The following is a 14,615-nucleotide window of genomic DNA, read 5'->3' as shown; positions in this document are numbered from 1 at the left end:
GTAGCTAGGAGGTACAGCACTCCACGTTCAATTCCCAGTACCAGAAAAAGAAAAGAAACCGTTCAAAAAAATGACAACCTAAGCTATTCTGAAAATGAAAATCTGCCTCCTAGAGGTGATTGATTTTTTTGTTAAAGGACTTAAAGAAAAGTCAAGGAGATTAAGATCAAATTATGAGAATTTTTAATGAATCTGTGGATTATATAAGTATTTATGAATAGGTGTTTCTGATAAATACAGATCTATTTTCTCAAAAATAAAGAAAATTTTCAATGGATATAATTAAAAATTTGCTAGCATTTCACTATGAGAAACATTCCTAATTCCAGCCACAAGCAGAGAGGGATGGTAATGAAGAAAAAGGCCTAAATTACACGTTAATTCAAAAATCTTTAATGAAGATGTGAAAATGAACGATCTATAGATTTATATCAGTGTTTTCATTAAAAAAAAAAAAGCCCACTATCTTTGTTTGCTCTGTTTCAGTAACAGGCTGCCTTGTTATCTATAAACACTTTGAATTTTAACATATTAACATCTTACTCTAAGTTCATAAAACACAAAGAGAGCAGCACACAGCTAGGAAAACTGAAAAAAGGATTTCAGGGCTCAACCTCCTAAACTAAAAGAAAAATACCAGAAAAAGCAAACTATGGGAGAGAAAATAAGAATGGTAAAATTGTATTTTCTCACAATAAAATCTGAGAATGAAGGGGACCTAAAAAACCTGCAGTTCAAACCCTTAATTCTACAGGTGGAGAAACTAAAATCTAAAGGTCAAGTGACTTCCCAAACCACACATTTTTAGCTCAGGTCCTACACCTGCCTGGCTACACTACCTCCTAAAACTTGAGCGAGCAACGTGACTCCCGTCTCCTATCCCAGCCTTCCAGTGCTTTTGCTCTTGTTTTCCTATCATTCCATATATCCATAAGATACGCACTGCGTTAATACATGCCGTTTCACAACTTAGCATTCCTTGCACATTCCCGTCATTTGACAATGCACAACTGTGACAAAGTTTCATACTTCTAATAAAAATGCTTAATTTTAAAAGTGCCACCAACTTTTAAAGTGTCAGTTTAAGCCAGCATGTAAAAAAAAATAGCTCTATGCATGGATTTCTATTTACTCTATTCCATGAAAAACATACTTACCCTGGCAGCCCCTGCATCACACGGTACATGTGTACACGATACAGAGCAAGCACCTACTTGAAGAAACACACTCACCAACATATACTGTAAACTTTTGCAAGTATTACAAGGGAGAAAACGTGTCGGTTTTTTTTTTTTTTTTTTTTTTTACTTTTAAAGAGACTTCTTGCCAATTTTTCCAAAAGTCATTTTGAACTGAGTGCTGCTTTTGATTACATTTTAATGAAAAGAAAAACACTAGAGGTTGGCTTAATTTGATCTGTGTTGACAACAGTCTTACTTTAGAAAACTATGCCCAAAGGACTATGATTTTTCTTTAAGTTCCCAGTACAATTTAATCGATTTCATGTCACAAGACTGAATTTCATACCAGATTCTCAGATTTTAGATGTCATGAGTGTAGGACTTATTTAGCTACACGCAATTGTTCAATTTATACTAAAAAACTTTTGTCATGATGCATAACCTCTAAGCAAACAGGTAATGGACAGTCTTTTCTTAAGTGTCAAGGCAAGACTATTGTCAAGATAAGCCAACACAATGATCAACTGTAACGTAATTTAAGTTCAGTTACTGGGTGTTTACAAAATATTCTTGGAATAAAAAAAGTAATAGGTGCAAAAGACAGCTGAAGTGGGGTTGTCAGGTTTTTACTCCTTTATAACGATGCCAAGAGAACAAGGTGATAGTGACTGCTTGCAGTTTTCACATGTAGCAAGAGTATCCGTGACTCCCAAAGGAGATAATTTTTTTAAAAAAAAAGGTCTAATCCATGTTTTGTTTCCGAGACCCCTGCCTAAGCCCTCATTCACGTGCAGCCCAAGAGTGTAAAAGGTAAAAATATGAGGAAAAAGAATCCTTTCAGCAAAATCAACTTTTTTCTTTTCTAAATGCAAAAACAAATCCCAAAATAATCACTGTGATCAGACAGGTTAATTAATAGAAACTCCAAAGGCCTTAAGAAAAGATCCTGGCCAATTTATACCATCTCATGAAAAAATAGAAAAAGAATCACTTCAATCTGTATAAGAGTTAAAGAATGCAGCCACTAAGGTAGGGCTGCCTGGAAGTCATTTTAAAAATACCCACTTAGAGCTGGCAATACCTTCCTCTAAATGTATTTATACCATATAGAATTAAAAAAAAAACTTTTGCAGCTTGTTACTGATTTAGAAAAGTTATAGAAAATGCACACGTATCAAGGGCATTTATCATTTATACCAATTTTTAAGAATATTGCAGAACATACTTACTATTGGTTTTTTAAAATCCCACAGCAGACAACGTCTGCCTCTCACATGGCGACTTACTTGCTTCCTGAGACTAAAATGTTACTGAGAATGCTCTTCCTTATTTGATTAAAACAAACTCATTTCGCTTTAATATTTTCAGACCTAAGTTAGTTGCTTTTGAAAGAAGTGCTAAGGAAGCTGGAAGCTAGATAAAGAAAACATACCTTTGGTTCTAAGAAGCACCCTCTGAAGTAGCGGTACTGAACCGACACGCCTCGACTGAGCTCGGTGCTGGCTTTCCACAGGACGCTGAGGAAGAGGAGGAGGAGCGCCGTTAGCCCAGTCAAAGGACGCAGAAAGGCCTCACACTGCACGGAACCCTCACATACGGGCTGGGACAATGTCACCCGTTTGTTCACACACAGAACTACTCCTGGCTGCCCAAGCAGGCGGTGGGAACGGTGATAAACCACAGAAGAGCCATCCTCCCGCCGCCTGCTTCCCTGTGCGCACAGAGCAAGGAAAAAGAGCCCAAAGGCGCCTGGGGTGAGAGGCCTCAGTGCGGGTGAGACCTCAGAGAGGAAAGAGGGCATCAGAACCTTCTCACTCCCCATGGGCTGGAGATGCTACGTGGTTGCTAAGAGGCTCCGAGACCAAAGCCCCCGGGGTCACAGTGAGGCGCGTGCCACCTCCCCGTCCTTCAGCTACCAAGCACTCAGGACCGTCACTGGTTTCAACTCCTGCCTCCACCTGAACCAGACTATTCTAACAGACACTGAGGCTGTGGCTCAGAGCTGGCTCAGGTAAGAGGCGCTGCTATGGTTCATGATTTCCGAGACTCAGTATCAGCGGGCCTGTTAGAAATGCAGCTTCTCAGGCCCGCGCAGACCTAGACTGATACACTCTGGCAGGTGGAGGCCTCGCAATCTGAACTTTAACACACTTCTGAGTGACTGTGATCAACACTTCGGCAGCATTAATTCAGCCTAAGTTGTTCAGCTCCACGGTTCTTACTGACACCAGAGGGCAGCTCCCACCTGCCTCTGCCACCCACATTCTGGAGCCTATCTCCACCCTGATCCGTCCTGCCTCCTAATGGAACACCCACAACTGCGGACACCAACAGACCCGGCTACCTTCAGTGGATCAGGTACTAATATAATAACACGTGTATGCTAGGCTCCACCCGGGGTGTTCCATGGGTCTGAGGTGCTACCTGGTCATGGAGACTCTGATAGAAGGTCACTGGCCACTGAGATTCTTTTGTGATTATGAGTCTCTACTGTAAAGTATGGATAGCAAGCCTTGACATAAATATCCCAACATTTCCCTCATGAGCCTCAGAATTCTTTTTTTTATTTTTTTGCGGTACTGGGGGGCATTCTACCTCCAACCTACACTTCCAGCCCAATTTTTCTATTTTTTATTTTGAAACAGGTCTTACTAAGTTGCAGAATGCTTCACTAAGTATCTGCGGCTGGCTGCAAACCCAGATCTTCCTGTCTCAGCCTCCCAGGTACTGGTATTACAAGCGTGTATACCCAGCTTCAACTTTTTTTTTTTTTTTGGCAGGTCTAGGGATGGAACCCAGGGGCATTTGACCTCCAAGCTACACCCCCTGCCCTATTTTTTATTCTTCATTTTGAAACTGGGTCTTACTGAGTTGCAAAGGGACTCACTAAGTAGCTGAGGCTGTCTGCGAACCGCAATCCTCCGGTCTCAGCCTCCCGAATGCTGGGATTACAAGTGTGCGCCACCATGCCCCGGCTCAACCTAGTTTATTATCAACTAATCTCTGCTACCAAAAAACTAAGCCAGGCATGGGGGGGGAGGGGACATGCCTGTAATTCTAGCACTTGGGAGGCTGAGACAAGAGGATCACAGGTTTGAGGATAGCTTCATTTTAGCAAGACCTCAGCAACTTAGTTACACCTTGTTTTAAAATAAAAAATAAAAAGTGCTGGGTTATAGCACAAAGGTAAAATGCCCATGGATTCAACTCCCAATACCAAAGGAGGGAGTGGGGTTCAGAACTATCCAATTTATAAAAGTCCACCAGAAGCTGGGCATGGTGGCACACATCTGGATTCCCTATACTTAGGAGACTGATACAGGAGGATCGCAGGTTCAAGGCCAGCCTCAGCAAGTAGTGCAAATCTCATCAACCTGGTGAGACCCTGCTTCCAAATAAGGATAAAATTGGGCTAGGGGTGTAGCTCAAAGGTAGAATGCCTCTGGGTTCAATACCCAGTACCACACACACAAAAAAGTGCACCAGAGTATGTAAAACGAGTGCCAGATATGCAGAGAAGGAGTGGCAAATTTTAAATCTGTGCTGGCACTCCTTTCCCATTTATTATTTCTCAGTCTCCAGAAGCAGGAGCTCGGCATGTACTTTTTTTTTTGAGTGTGGTACTGGGGGTGGAACCCAGGGGCTTTTCTACCTCCGGCTATACTTACAGACCTATTTTATACTTTATTTGGCAACGGTCTCACTAAGTTGCTGAGAGCCTCACTAAGTAGCCAAGGATGGCTTCGAACCTGTGAGATCCTTCTGTCTCGGCCTCCCAAGCGCGGGGATTACCACGCCCGGCGGCATGTACATTTTAAAAAAGCAATTCTAATTGCTCCCTTGGTTAAGAACCCCTAAGCAACCGCTAAACAAAGAGGTGGGAAGGCAAAGCAAATGTTGAAGCCAAGATGCAAACTGTTCAGTGAACTCAAGCTGGAACAGAACCTGATTAAAATTAGGAAAAACCAGGAGGAGCCTGGAGAGTGAGTCCAACTGGCTGCTTTGAACTGCCCTCCTAAATATCATAAGACATACAGAGGGCAGGTAAAGCATCTTTGGCCTTACTAGGAAACAATGCCACAACCTTCAAATGATCTCTAAGTAGACAAAAATCCCAGAGCTCTAGCTGCCATGTACGTGTACGGAGAACTGAATTCTATCTAAATGCAACTCAGTGAGGCCTGTCTCAAAATAAAGAATACGTGCCGGGCGTGGTGGCGCACGCTTGTCATCCCCGCGCTTGGGAGGCTGAGACAGGAGGATCGCGCATGTTCAAAGCCAGCCTCGGCTACTTCGTGAGGCTCTCAGCAACTTAGTGAGACCCTGTTTCCAAAAAATATATAAAAATGGGTCTGGGAGTATAGCCCGGAGGTAGAAAGCCTCTGGGTTCCACCCCCAGTACCACCAAAAATAAAAAGAAAATAAATAAAGAATACAAAACAGGGCTGGGGTGTAGCTCGGAGGTAGAGTGCCCTGGCTGCAGAGCGCTGAGCTGCTTTTCTCGTTGCCTCTTGGTTTTGCCACGCGCTCCTCAGACCATCTGCTGTGGAGGACCTGCTTTTATTTGCTCATTGTTTTATTCTGTGTCTGGCGACTAATACGTCTCATCTACACACCCAGTTCAATGAAACAAGTCCACGATGACATGGAGAGATGACCCACCAACGGCAAACTGTTATACTTATTTTTTGTGTGTGGTATTGGGGATTGAACCCAAGGACATTCAACCTCCAAGCTACACCCCCAGCCCTATTTATTATTTGTTATTTTAAAGCAGGGTCTCATAATTTGAGGAAGGCCTCACTAAGTAGCTGAGGCTGGCTGCAAACCTGCGATCCTCCTGTCTCAGCCTTACAATCAGTGAGACTGTAAGCATGTGCCACCACGCCTGGTTTGTTATAAACACCTCTGAAGGATTGCTCTCAATGTATTTCTCATATCATGTACTGATTAAAAAGTCTTTTGGAGCCGGGTGTGGTGGTGCACGCTTGTAATCCCAGCATTTGGGAGGCTGAGACCAAAGGACGAGACCAGAGGATCACGGTTCACGGAGAGCTCAGCTACTTAGTGAGGCCCTCCGCAATTTAGTGAGACCCTGTTTCAAAATAAAGAATAAAAAATAGGGCAGGGGGGTGTAGCTCGGAGGTCAAATACCCCTGGGTTCCCTCCCCAGACCCGAAAAAAAAAGTCTTTTGGAATCAGGCATGGGGAAACACGCCTTTAACCCCAGTATGCAAGAGGCTAAGACTGGACCACAGGTTTGAAGCCAGCCTAAAAAACTTATGTGGCTCCCAGCAACTCAGTGACCCTGTTTTCAAACAAAATAGGGGTGGGGGTATAGCTCAGAGGTAGAATGACCCTGGGTTCAACCACCAGGCACCAAAAAAAAAAAAAGTCCCTTGGACTACAGGTCGCATTTTTAGCAATACTGCTCTATAGGGAAAACCGCATGTGAACCTAAAAAGCTTTATTTTTTGTGGTCATGGGGATGGAATCCAGGGGCCCTCTACTTCTGGAGTATACCCCAGACCTATTTTACATTTGGAGACAGGGTTTCACTTAGTTGCTGAGAGCCTCACTAAGCTGCTGAGGCTGGCTTCACACCTATGGTCTTCCAGTCTCAGCCTCCCGAGTACTGGGATTACAAGCGTGCGCCACATGCCAGCGACAACCTAAAAGATCTCTAACCAATCTCTAACCAGACACCTCAGATGGCGTTTCTCTAAGGCAGCTCTAGGTGTATTTGTATGCTACTTCAGAAAACGCTAAACATTTCCAAATATCCGGGTGCTGGCTAAGCGCCACCTTTGTTAACATCTATGTACGGACTCTACCTAGCCCCTCGCCACGTAGACCGTATCTGAGGACAAGACATTAAAGCCCCCAAGCTCACAGCGCACTGCATAGAGCTGCAGGCCCTCCTCGGGCCGCTGCGCCTGGGCCACGCTCAGGCCTGGACTGAGTGCTGCTACTGAAAACATTTTTTTCTTATTTTTCATGTTTGTAATACTGGGAAATGAACCCAGGGTCATTCCACCTCTGAGTTCTAACACCAGCCCTATTTTATTTATCTCTTTATTCATCTACTTACTTATTTTGGTATTGGGGATTGAACCCAGGGGTGCTCTACCTCCAAGCGCTACCCCTCAGCCCTATTTTTTTTTTTTTTAAACAGAGTCTCACTAGGTGGATGAGAGTCTCACTACTTGCTGAGACTGTCCTCAAACCCACACTACTCCTGTCTCAGCCTCTCAAGTCCTGGGACTACAGACGTGTGCCACCATGCCTGGCTCTATTTTATTTTATTGTATTTTATTTTTATATATTTATATATTTATTATTTAATTTGTTTTGCAGTACTGGGGATGGAACCCAGGGGGCATTCTACCTCCAAGCAACACTCCCAGCCCTCTTTTTTATTCTTTATTTTGAAACAGGGTCTCACTGAGTTGCAAAGGGCCTCACTAAGTAGCTGAGGCTGTCTGCAAACCGCGATCCTCCTGTCTCAGCCTCCCAAATGCGGGGATTATAAGTGTGCACCACCACGCCCGGTTTTATTTTATTTTTTTTTTAAATGAGTCATATCCAGGTATGGTGGCACATCTGTGGTCCCAGAGCTTGGAAAGTTGAGACAGGAGGATCACAAGTGTGAGGCTAGCCTTAGCAACTTAGTAAGACCTTAAGCAACTTTTTGAGACCCTGTATACAAATGAAAAGGGCTGGGCAAGGTGGCACACACTTATAATGCCAGTTCTTGGAAGGCTGAGATGGGAGAACACGTCTGAGAACAGACCCAGCAAGTAGCGGCACCTGTTTCAAAACAAAACGAAAACAGGCCTGGGAGTGTGGCTCGGAGAAGACTACCCCTGGGTTCCACCCCCAGCCACAAAAAAGAAAAACAACAACAACAAAAAAGAATATCTGCTGACGGCTCGGGACAGCGCCCGGTGACTGAGCACACGCCTGACATGTGTGAGGCTCCGGATCCGTCCCCAGAGCCAAACCCGCCAAAGAGAGAAAATGGGACTGGAAAGCAAAAAAAATAATGTCTAAGTTTTGTTTTAAATATAAAAGTATTATAAGCCTGCTATTTTTTTTTCTTCCTTTGGCACTGGGGATGGAAACTAGGGGCATTTGACCTCCGAGCTATACCCCCAACCCTATTTTTTATTCTTTATTTTGAAACCGGGTCTCACTGAGTTGCAGAGGGCCTCACTAAGTAGCTGAGGCTGTCCACAAACTCAGATCCTCCTATCTCAGCCTCCCAAGTACTGGGATTACAAGCCTGCGCCACCACGTTGGCTAATGGCTAAGCCTGATATTTAGAAATAAGGAAGTACAAAAAAAGGTTAAAAAAAAAAAAAAAAGTTGTGCTGGGCGTTGTGGTGCACGCTTGTAATCCCCGCGCTTGGGAGGCAGAGACAGGAGGATCGCGCGGGTTCTAAGCCAGCCGCGCTGGCTTAAGAGACTCTGTTTCCAAATAAAAAAAATATAGAATAGGTCTGGGAGTGTAGCCCGGAGGTAGAAGGGCTTCCAGGAACCCCAGTATCAAAAAAAAAAAAAAAAAGCTTTTTTTTTAGGTACTGAGGATTGAACTGAGTGAGGGGCATCCTACCACCAAGCTACACCTCCAGCCCTATTTTTTAGTCTATTTTGAAACAGGGTGTCACTAAGTTGCACAGGGCCTCACTAAGTAGCTGAGGTTGACTACGATGTGATCCTCCTGCCTCAGCCTCCCAAGTACTGGGGCTGCAAGTGCGCATGCCACCCGTGATCAGCAGAAGTCAAGAATTGTAAGTGGTTGAGAGATGGAGACTGAGGAACAGAGCAACCTGGTTTTGTTTTTTGGTAGTGCTAGGGATGGAAACCCTTCGACCTCCGGGCTACATTCCCAGACCTATTTTATATTTTATTTGGAAACAAGGTCTCTTAAGCCAGCGCGGCTGGCTTAGAACCTGCGCCATCCTCCTGTGTCCGCCTCCCAAGCGCGGGGGGGATTACAAGCGTGCACCACCACGTCCGGCTAGAGCAACCTGGTTTTTTCACCCAAACTTATAAAAACGATTTCATTCTCTAAGTACATGTGTACATGTAATACTCTAGCAAAAGTTAAACTGAAAGAAAAATTATCAACCAGGTGTGGGGCACCTGCTAATAATCCCAGTATTTGGGAGGCTCAGACAGGAAGAACATGGTTTGCAGACAGCCTCAGCTACTCAGTGTGGCCCTCCTCAACTTTGTGAGACCCTGCTTCAAAATGAAGAATAAAAAATAGGGCTGGAGGCATAGCTTGAAGACAGAATGCCCCTGGGTTCCATCCTCAGCACTGCCAAAAAAAAAAAAAAAAAAATTATAGTCAAGTCCCCTGAAGCCTCGAGTCCCAAAGGGATGCGGTGCGTCTGCGACCTGCAGTGCTCAGCTTACCTTTCCCCTGTCTCGTTTTCTGGAAGAAGAGCCACAGCGTTGGCTGGATTCCAGTTTCCCAAAGCATCACAGCTTCCACATATTGCAAAAACTTCTCCTAAAGATACACAATAATCAGGATTTTCCTTAGCAAAAAGTCTCAAACTTTAGTTTCAGGAAACAAGCAAAGAACAGGCAGGAGCACTACTTCAGATGGACGCAGAGTCTCCTTGAGCCGAGGTGGAAGGACGTCGCTGGAGACACGGCTGGCCCGGGGACCACACTAGCGCCTGCATGTCAGCTCGACTCCTCTCCAGAACCAAAGCCCCAGAAACAGGAAAACACAGCATTGGGCTTCACTTCATTGAGGCAGGGGCTTGCGGGGGTGTTGACAGTCCCCCAAAGTTGCTGAAGCTGGCCTTAAGCCTGTCTCCCAAGTACCAGGATTATAGGCATGCCCAACCATGCCCCGCTCAACTTTTTTTAAATTTTGAAACAGGGACACACTAAGTTGTTAAGGCTAGCCTCAAACCTCTCATCCTCCTGTCTCAGCTTCCCAAGTCCTGGTATTATAGGTTTCACCACTAAATCTGGCTTCTTCCCACTTTACTCACCCCAACTTCACCCCTCTTCGTATTCCCCAGCCTCCCTGTATTTAGCAGAGAATACTTCCTCCTGCTGCGGTGAGGGACGGAGGTAACGGGGAGGGAGGCTGTGGGGGGAGTCCTCCCAAACACCCTTTCCCTGTCCCTCCACCACCTCCTTCCTACCGAGTCGCCTACATTTACAGGCACTATCCCTGAGAATGAGTGGCGCCCTCACCAAGCAGGAATTCTGTAGTCAGCCTGTATGCCTGACAGGCTGGCTCCTTCTGAAAGCTGCCTGCCTACAGCTCCCGTCAACGGTGTGCGGCAGCTCTGCAGTCTTCTCTGCCCAGGAGGCCACAAGACACAGGCCAGTACTTGGTCGAGAGTCAACAGTCAGCCTGCTAGCAACCTGCAACCTGCAGAACTTCCCCCAGAGGCAGCGCTGCACCAGATTATCTGGACTAAAAATGGGAACTTGGACGTGTTAGACCCAGAGCTAGTCACTCATTTATTCTTTGACAAGACAAAGTCATGCCTTCATGAGCCTGCAAGCCATCCACAAACATTACGTAAGCGGTTCTATACGGTTTCTAGGAGAGCCACAAAATGGTGCCAGAACCCCGAGAGTTCTCAGGGCCACTGCCTCGTGAAATGGGGAGTCAAGGGGCAGGGCAGGCACAGATCTGGACAGGGAAAACAATTTGAAAAAAATTTCAAAAGAGGAAGGAAAGGGAAAAACATAGCCTGTGTGAGGAACTGAAAGCTGGTCAGGACAGCCAGGGGACGTTGACACCACGGTGCATCACCTAGTTGTGGGACTGTTTTGATATGCTTATGCTAAAATTACTTTAGTGTTTCAAAAGATAGCAAAATACAATAAGACTAAAGAAAACTCACAGGAATACAACAGTTATCTTAGCCACATGTTCACCAGCTTCTTACGCTAGCAGGATTGCCCCCATTTTTGTGCTACTTAGGAAATCTTAGCCCAACCATCTTCATCCTGTGCAAAACCAAATTCACAGCTTTCCTGGAAAACAGGCAAACCTGACAGTACTTAGGGAGGTATTTTTCCCTCCTAGATTTTTTTTTTGGTGGTACTGGGATTCCTGGAAGCCCTTTTACCTCTGGGTTACACTCCCAGACCTATTTTTATACTTTATTTGGAAACAGGGTCTCTTAAGCCAGCGCGGCTGGCTTCGAACCTGCGTGATCCTCCTGTCTCCGCCTCCCAAGCGCGGGGATGACAAGCGTGCGCCACCGCGCCCGGCGTTCCCTCCTAGATTTTATTATGCTTTGTGCACATTTCCGATAGGCAAGTCCTAAAGATATGTTCATCAAAAAAATCAGGCCCACTATAGTAGCAAGTCCATATTTAAAATAAACCAGATAAGAAAAACGTTCCCTTAATTTTTAAAATTGTGCTAAAGTAAAACTTTGCAATACCTGGTAGAAGAGTTCCTCTTATTTCAAAGGTAACTTGAGAAGGTGTCATTTTGATGGATTTATTTTAGGACGCCTTGCTAGGAAGAAAAAGAAAGATTATTTATAGTACATCAAAATAAAACAGTAGCTAGCTACCATCAAGAAATGATTTAATCCAGCTAGGCCGCCCCAGTGCATCTCTTCAAAGCGACTGAAATCAGAATGCTGCAGTAACATACGCAGACTCATGCTTACAGCAGCACACTGACAACAGTCAAATTACAGAACCACCCTGGTCTCCGCCAGCAGATGAAGGATTGTAGTTATGGGATATACACACACCGAAAATTCTACTCAGCAATAAAAAAGAAGAAAGTTATGTCATTTGCAAGAAAATGGATGGACCTGGAGAACACTAGGTGAGGTGAGACCGGCCAGCCAGAGAGGGTCCTGTGCTTTCTCTCATCTGTGGGAGCCAGGGGCAATCGGATACCAGATGGACTCCAAGTAATGGAGAAACCGCACTGGAGCCAGGGAGGTGGTCTAGGGAAAGGGAGGGAGCGTGAGGGAGGAATGACTTCACATATGTGAGAATGCCGAGGTCAATCTCAATTTCCTGCAGGGGAAGGGGGAGTGGGGCGGGAGCTAGCAGAAAGCCGCCAAGCATCACTGAACTATGTCATGATGTGAGACTATAATGCGCCAACAAAGTATAGGAGAAAAAAAATGAGTTAAGAGCTGGGTGTGGAAGTATGCATCTGTAATCGCAGTAACATGGGAGGCTAAGACAGAAGGATTGCACGTTCCAAGCCAGTCTGGGCAATTTAATGAGACCCTGTGTCAAAAATAAAAAAAGAACTGGGATGTGGCCTGAAGACAGAATACCCCCTGGGCTCAATCTGTACTGTCAAAGGAGAAGAGGGGGGAAAAGTTAATCCAAGAACTAGGTTTAGGAATTTTTATTTCTACTTTTTGGGAATAGTGGTAGAATCCAGTAGAATTTTACCACTAAACTATACCCTCAGCCCTTTTTATTCTTTATTTACTTTTTTTGTGTGTGTGGCACAGGAGATTGAACCCAGGAGTATTCTGAGCTACACTCCCAACCCAATTTTATTTTATTTTTATTCTGAAACAGAGTCTTATTAGGTTAACGAGTCTCACTATTTGCTGACGCTGACCTCGAACCTCCAATCCTCCTGTCTCAGCCTCCCAAGTACTGGGATTACTAGTGTGCCAGGCCTGGCTTTATTTTTTATTTAGAAACAGGATCTCAGTAAAGAGATCCTGCCAATAGTCTCCCTAAGTTACTGAGTATAATTCTCCAGTCTCAGCCTCCCAAGTGCTGGGAGATTAAAGGTGTATACCGTTACACCAGACTGTAAAGTTTAAGTAACTCTGATACGGAAAAAAAAGAGAAAGGATGCAAAAAGATGAAAATCTTAACTATTAGCAAAAGATTCATTTCAGAGACCTTATATATAGAATGACTGCATTAATTGGAAAGTACTAGCAAGATTTAAGACCTTACCTTACAAACCTATTCTGTAAGAATGTATGGACCAGAAATGGTGCGAAGTCTCCAAATGTTTTCTATTTAAGAGTTGAGATGCTCTTGCCACTTGTCCTCCTCAGATAAGCAGCTGTTCTGAATTCAACCTATCTCTCCTGATCAGGCTTCTGACGTGGTAGAGGGGAAGATGGGAGTGGTGCCTCAGGCCTATAATCCCAGTACTTGGGAGGCAGAGACTAACAGATCAAAGGTTCAAGGCCAGGCCGAGCAACTTAGTGACACCTTCACTAACTTAGGGAGACTCAAAATGAACACTAAAAAAACAGGGGTTCGGGGGTGTAGTTTGGTGGTAGAATGCCGCTGGGTTTAATCCCAAGGACAACAAAACTATTATAGAGAAAAGTTTGACTCGGGAGAAGATACCTTTAATAACAAGGTACATTTCTAATAACAGGAACAACCAAAGAACTTAGGAACCACTGACTGAAACAACTAGTTAGGTTTTGCAACAAGTTTGAGAATCTGCTTCTAAGATACAGCATAACTACCTCCTAAAAAAACCTTCACCCCACAAAAAGTTGGTTCAGACTTGCTCTTTTTTAACTATAGGAATATCTTTACTGTTTTTCAGCCTTCAAATTTAGCATCCTGACTACAGCCAGCGTACCTACAATGCCAGTCTTTGGGAGGCTGAGACAGGAGGATTACAGGTTTGCGGCCAGCCTCGGCTACTTAGTGATACCCTGCAACTTAGTGAGACCTTGTTTCAAAAATAAAAAGAATTAAAAAAAAATAGGGCTCTGGGTATATGTCAGAGGTAGAATGCCTCTGGGTTCAATCCCCAGCACTGCAAAATAAGTAAGTGAATGAATGAATGAATAAATAAATAGTGCTGGTGTTTAGTTTGGAGGTAGAACACTACTGGGTTCAATCCCTAGTACCAATAAATAAATAACTAAACACACACACACTCCCACTAAGCGCCACACCCCTGAGTAGCAGTCCTTACTGAAGGCAAGCTAACCTCCAGGGGGCATGGGTAATGTCACAAGGCGTTTTTGGTTGTCACAACTGGGAGGGATGCTGCCTGCACCCTGTCGTAGAGACCAGAAGTGCAGCCTAACACCACATAATGCACATAATGGCCCTCTTAAATTTTCAGCTCCCAACATTAATAGGGCAGAGATTCAGCAATGTGATCTAAGGCTGCCAGGCATGAGGGTCCTCACCTGTAATCCTAGTCCTCCCACTGGGAGGCTGAGCAGGATTTCAGACTTGAGACCAGCTTCAGCAACCTGGAAACCCTGATTCCAAATAGGACTGTGGGTGTTGCTCAGAGGAAGAAAGCCCCTGGGTTTAATCCTCAGTAATAAGGGAAAAAAAGAGAGGGGGAGAGAACGCTGATCTGATTCTATCTACATGGAGCTATTAAATAATATCATTATAAGCTCAATGTTAGCTACAAATTATATATCATATTTACATCAATTATAAAATGTGTAAGTG

The 14,615-nt window shown here is 44.5% G+C and overlaps 1 protein-coding gene across 1 annotated transcript in view; it reads right to left on the bottom strand.

Annotated features, from left to right (window-relative positions):
* GPCPD1 (glycerophosphocholine phosphodiesterase 1) overlaps nucleotides 1-11,666 on the bottom strand; it is a gene marked incomplete at both ends in the record, with an annotated part of 53,780 nt that extends 42,114 nt beyond the window's left edge. Inside the window, 3 exons of the mRNA XM_080716420.1 lie at nucleotides 2,614-2,698; nucleotides 9,606-9,702; nucleotides 11,618-11,666. Coding sequence (XP_080572546.1) covers nucleotides 2,614-2,698; nucleotides 9,606-9,702; nucleotides 11,618-11,666 — 231 coding nt within the window. The remainder of the gene's footprint in view (nucleotides 1-2,613; nucleotides 2,699-9,605; nucleotides 9,703-11,617) is intronic.
* Between the last annotated feature and the right edge of the window lie 2,949 nt (nucleotides 11,667-14,615).

This window comes from Muscardinus avellanarius (genome assembly GCF_963383645.1).
Source record: "Muscardinus avellanarius genome assembly, chromosome: 19".
Lineage (NCBI taxonomy): Eukaryota > Metazoa > Chordata > Mammalia > Rodentia > Gliridae > Muscardinus > Muscardinus avellanarius.
The sequence above is the reverse complement of the archived record's forward strand: the minus strand, read 5'-3'. Positions and strand labels throughout refer to the sequence as shown.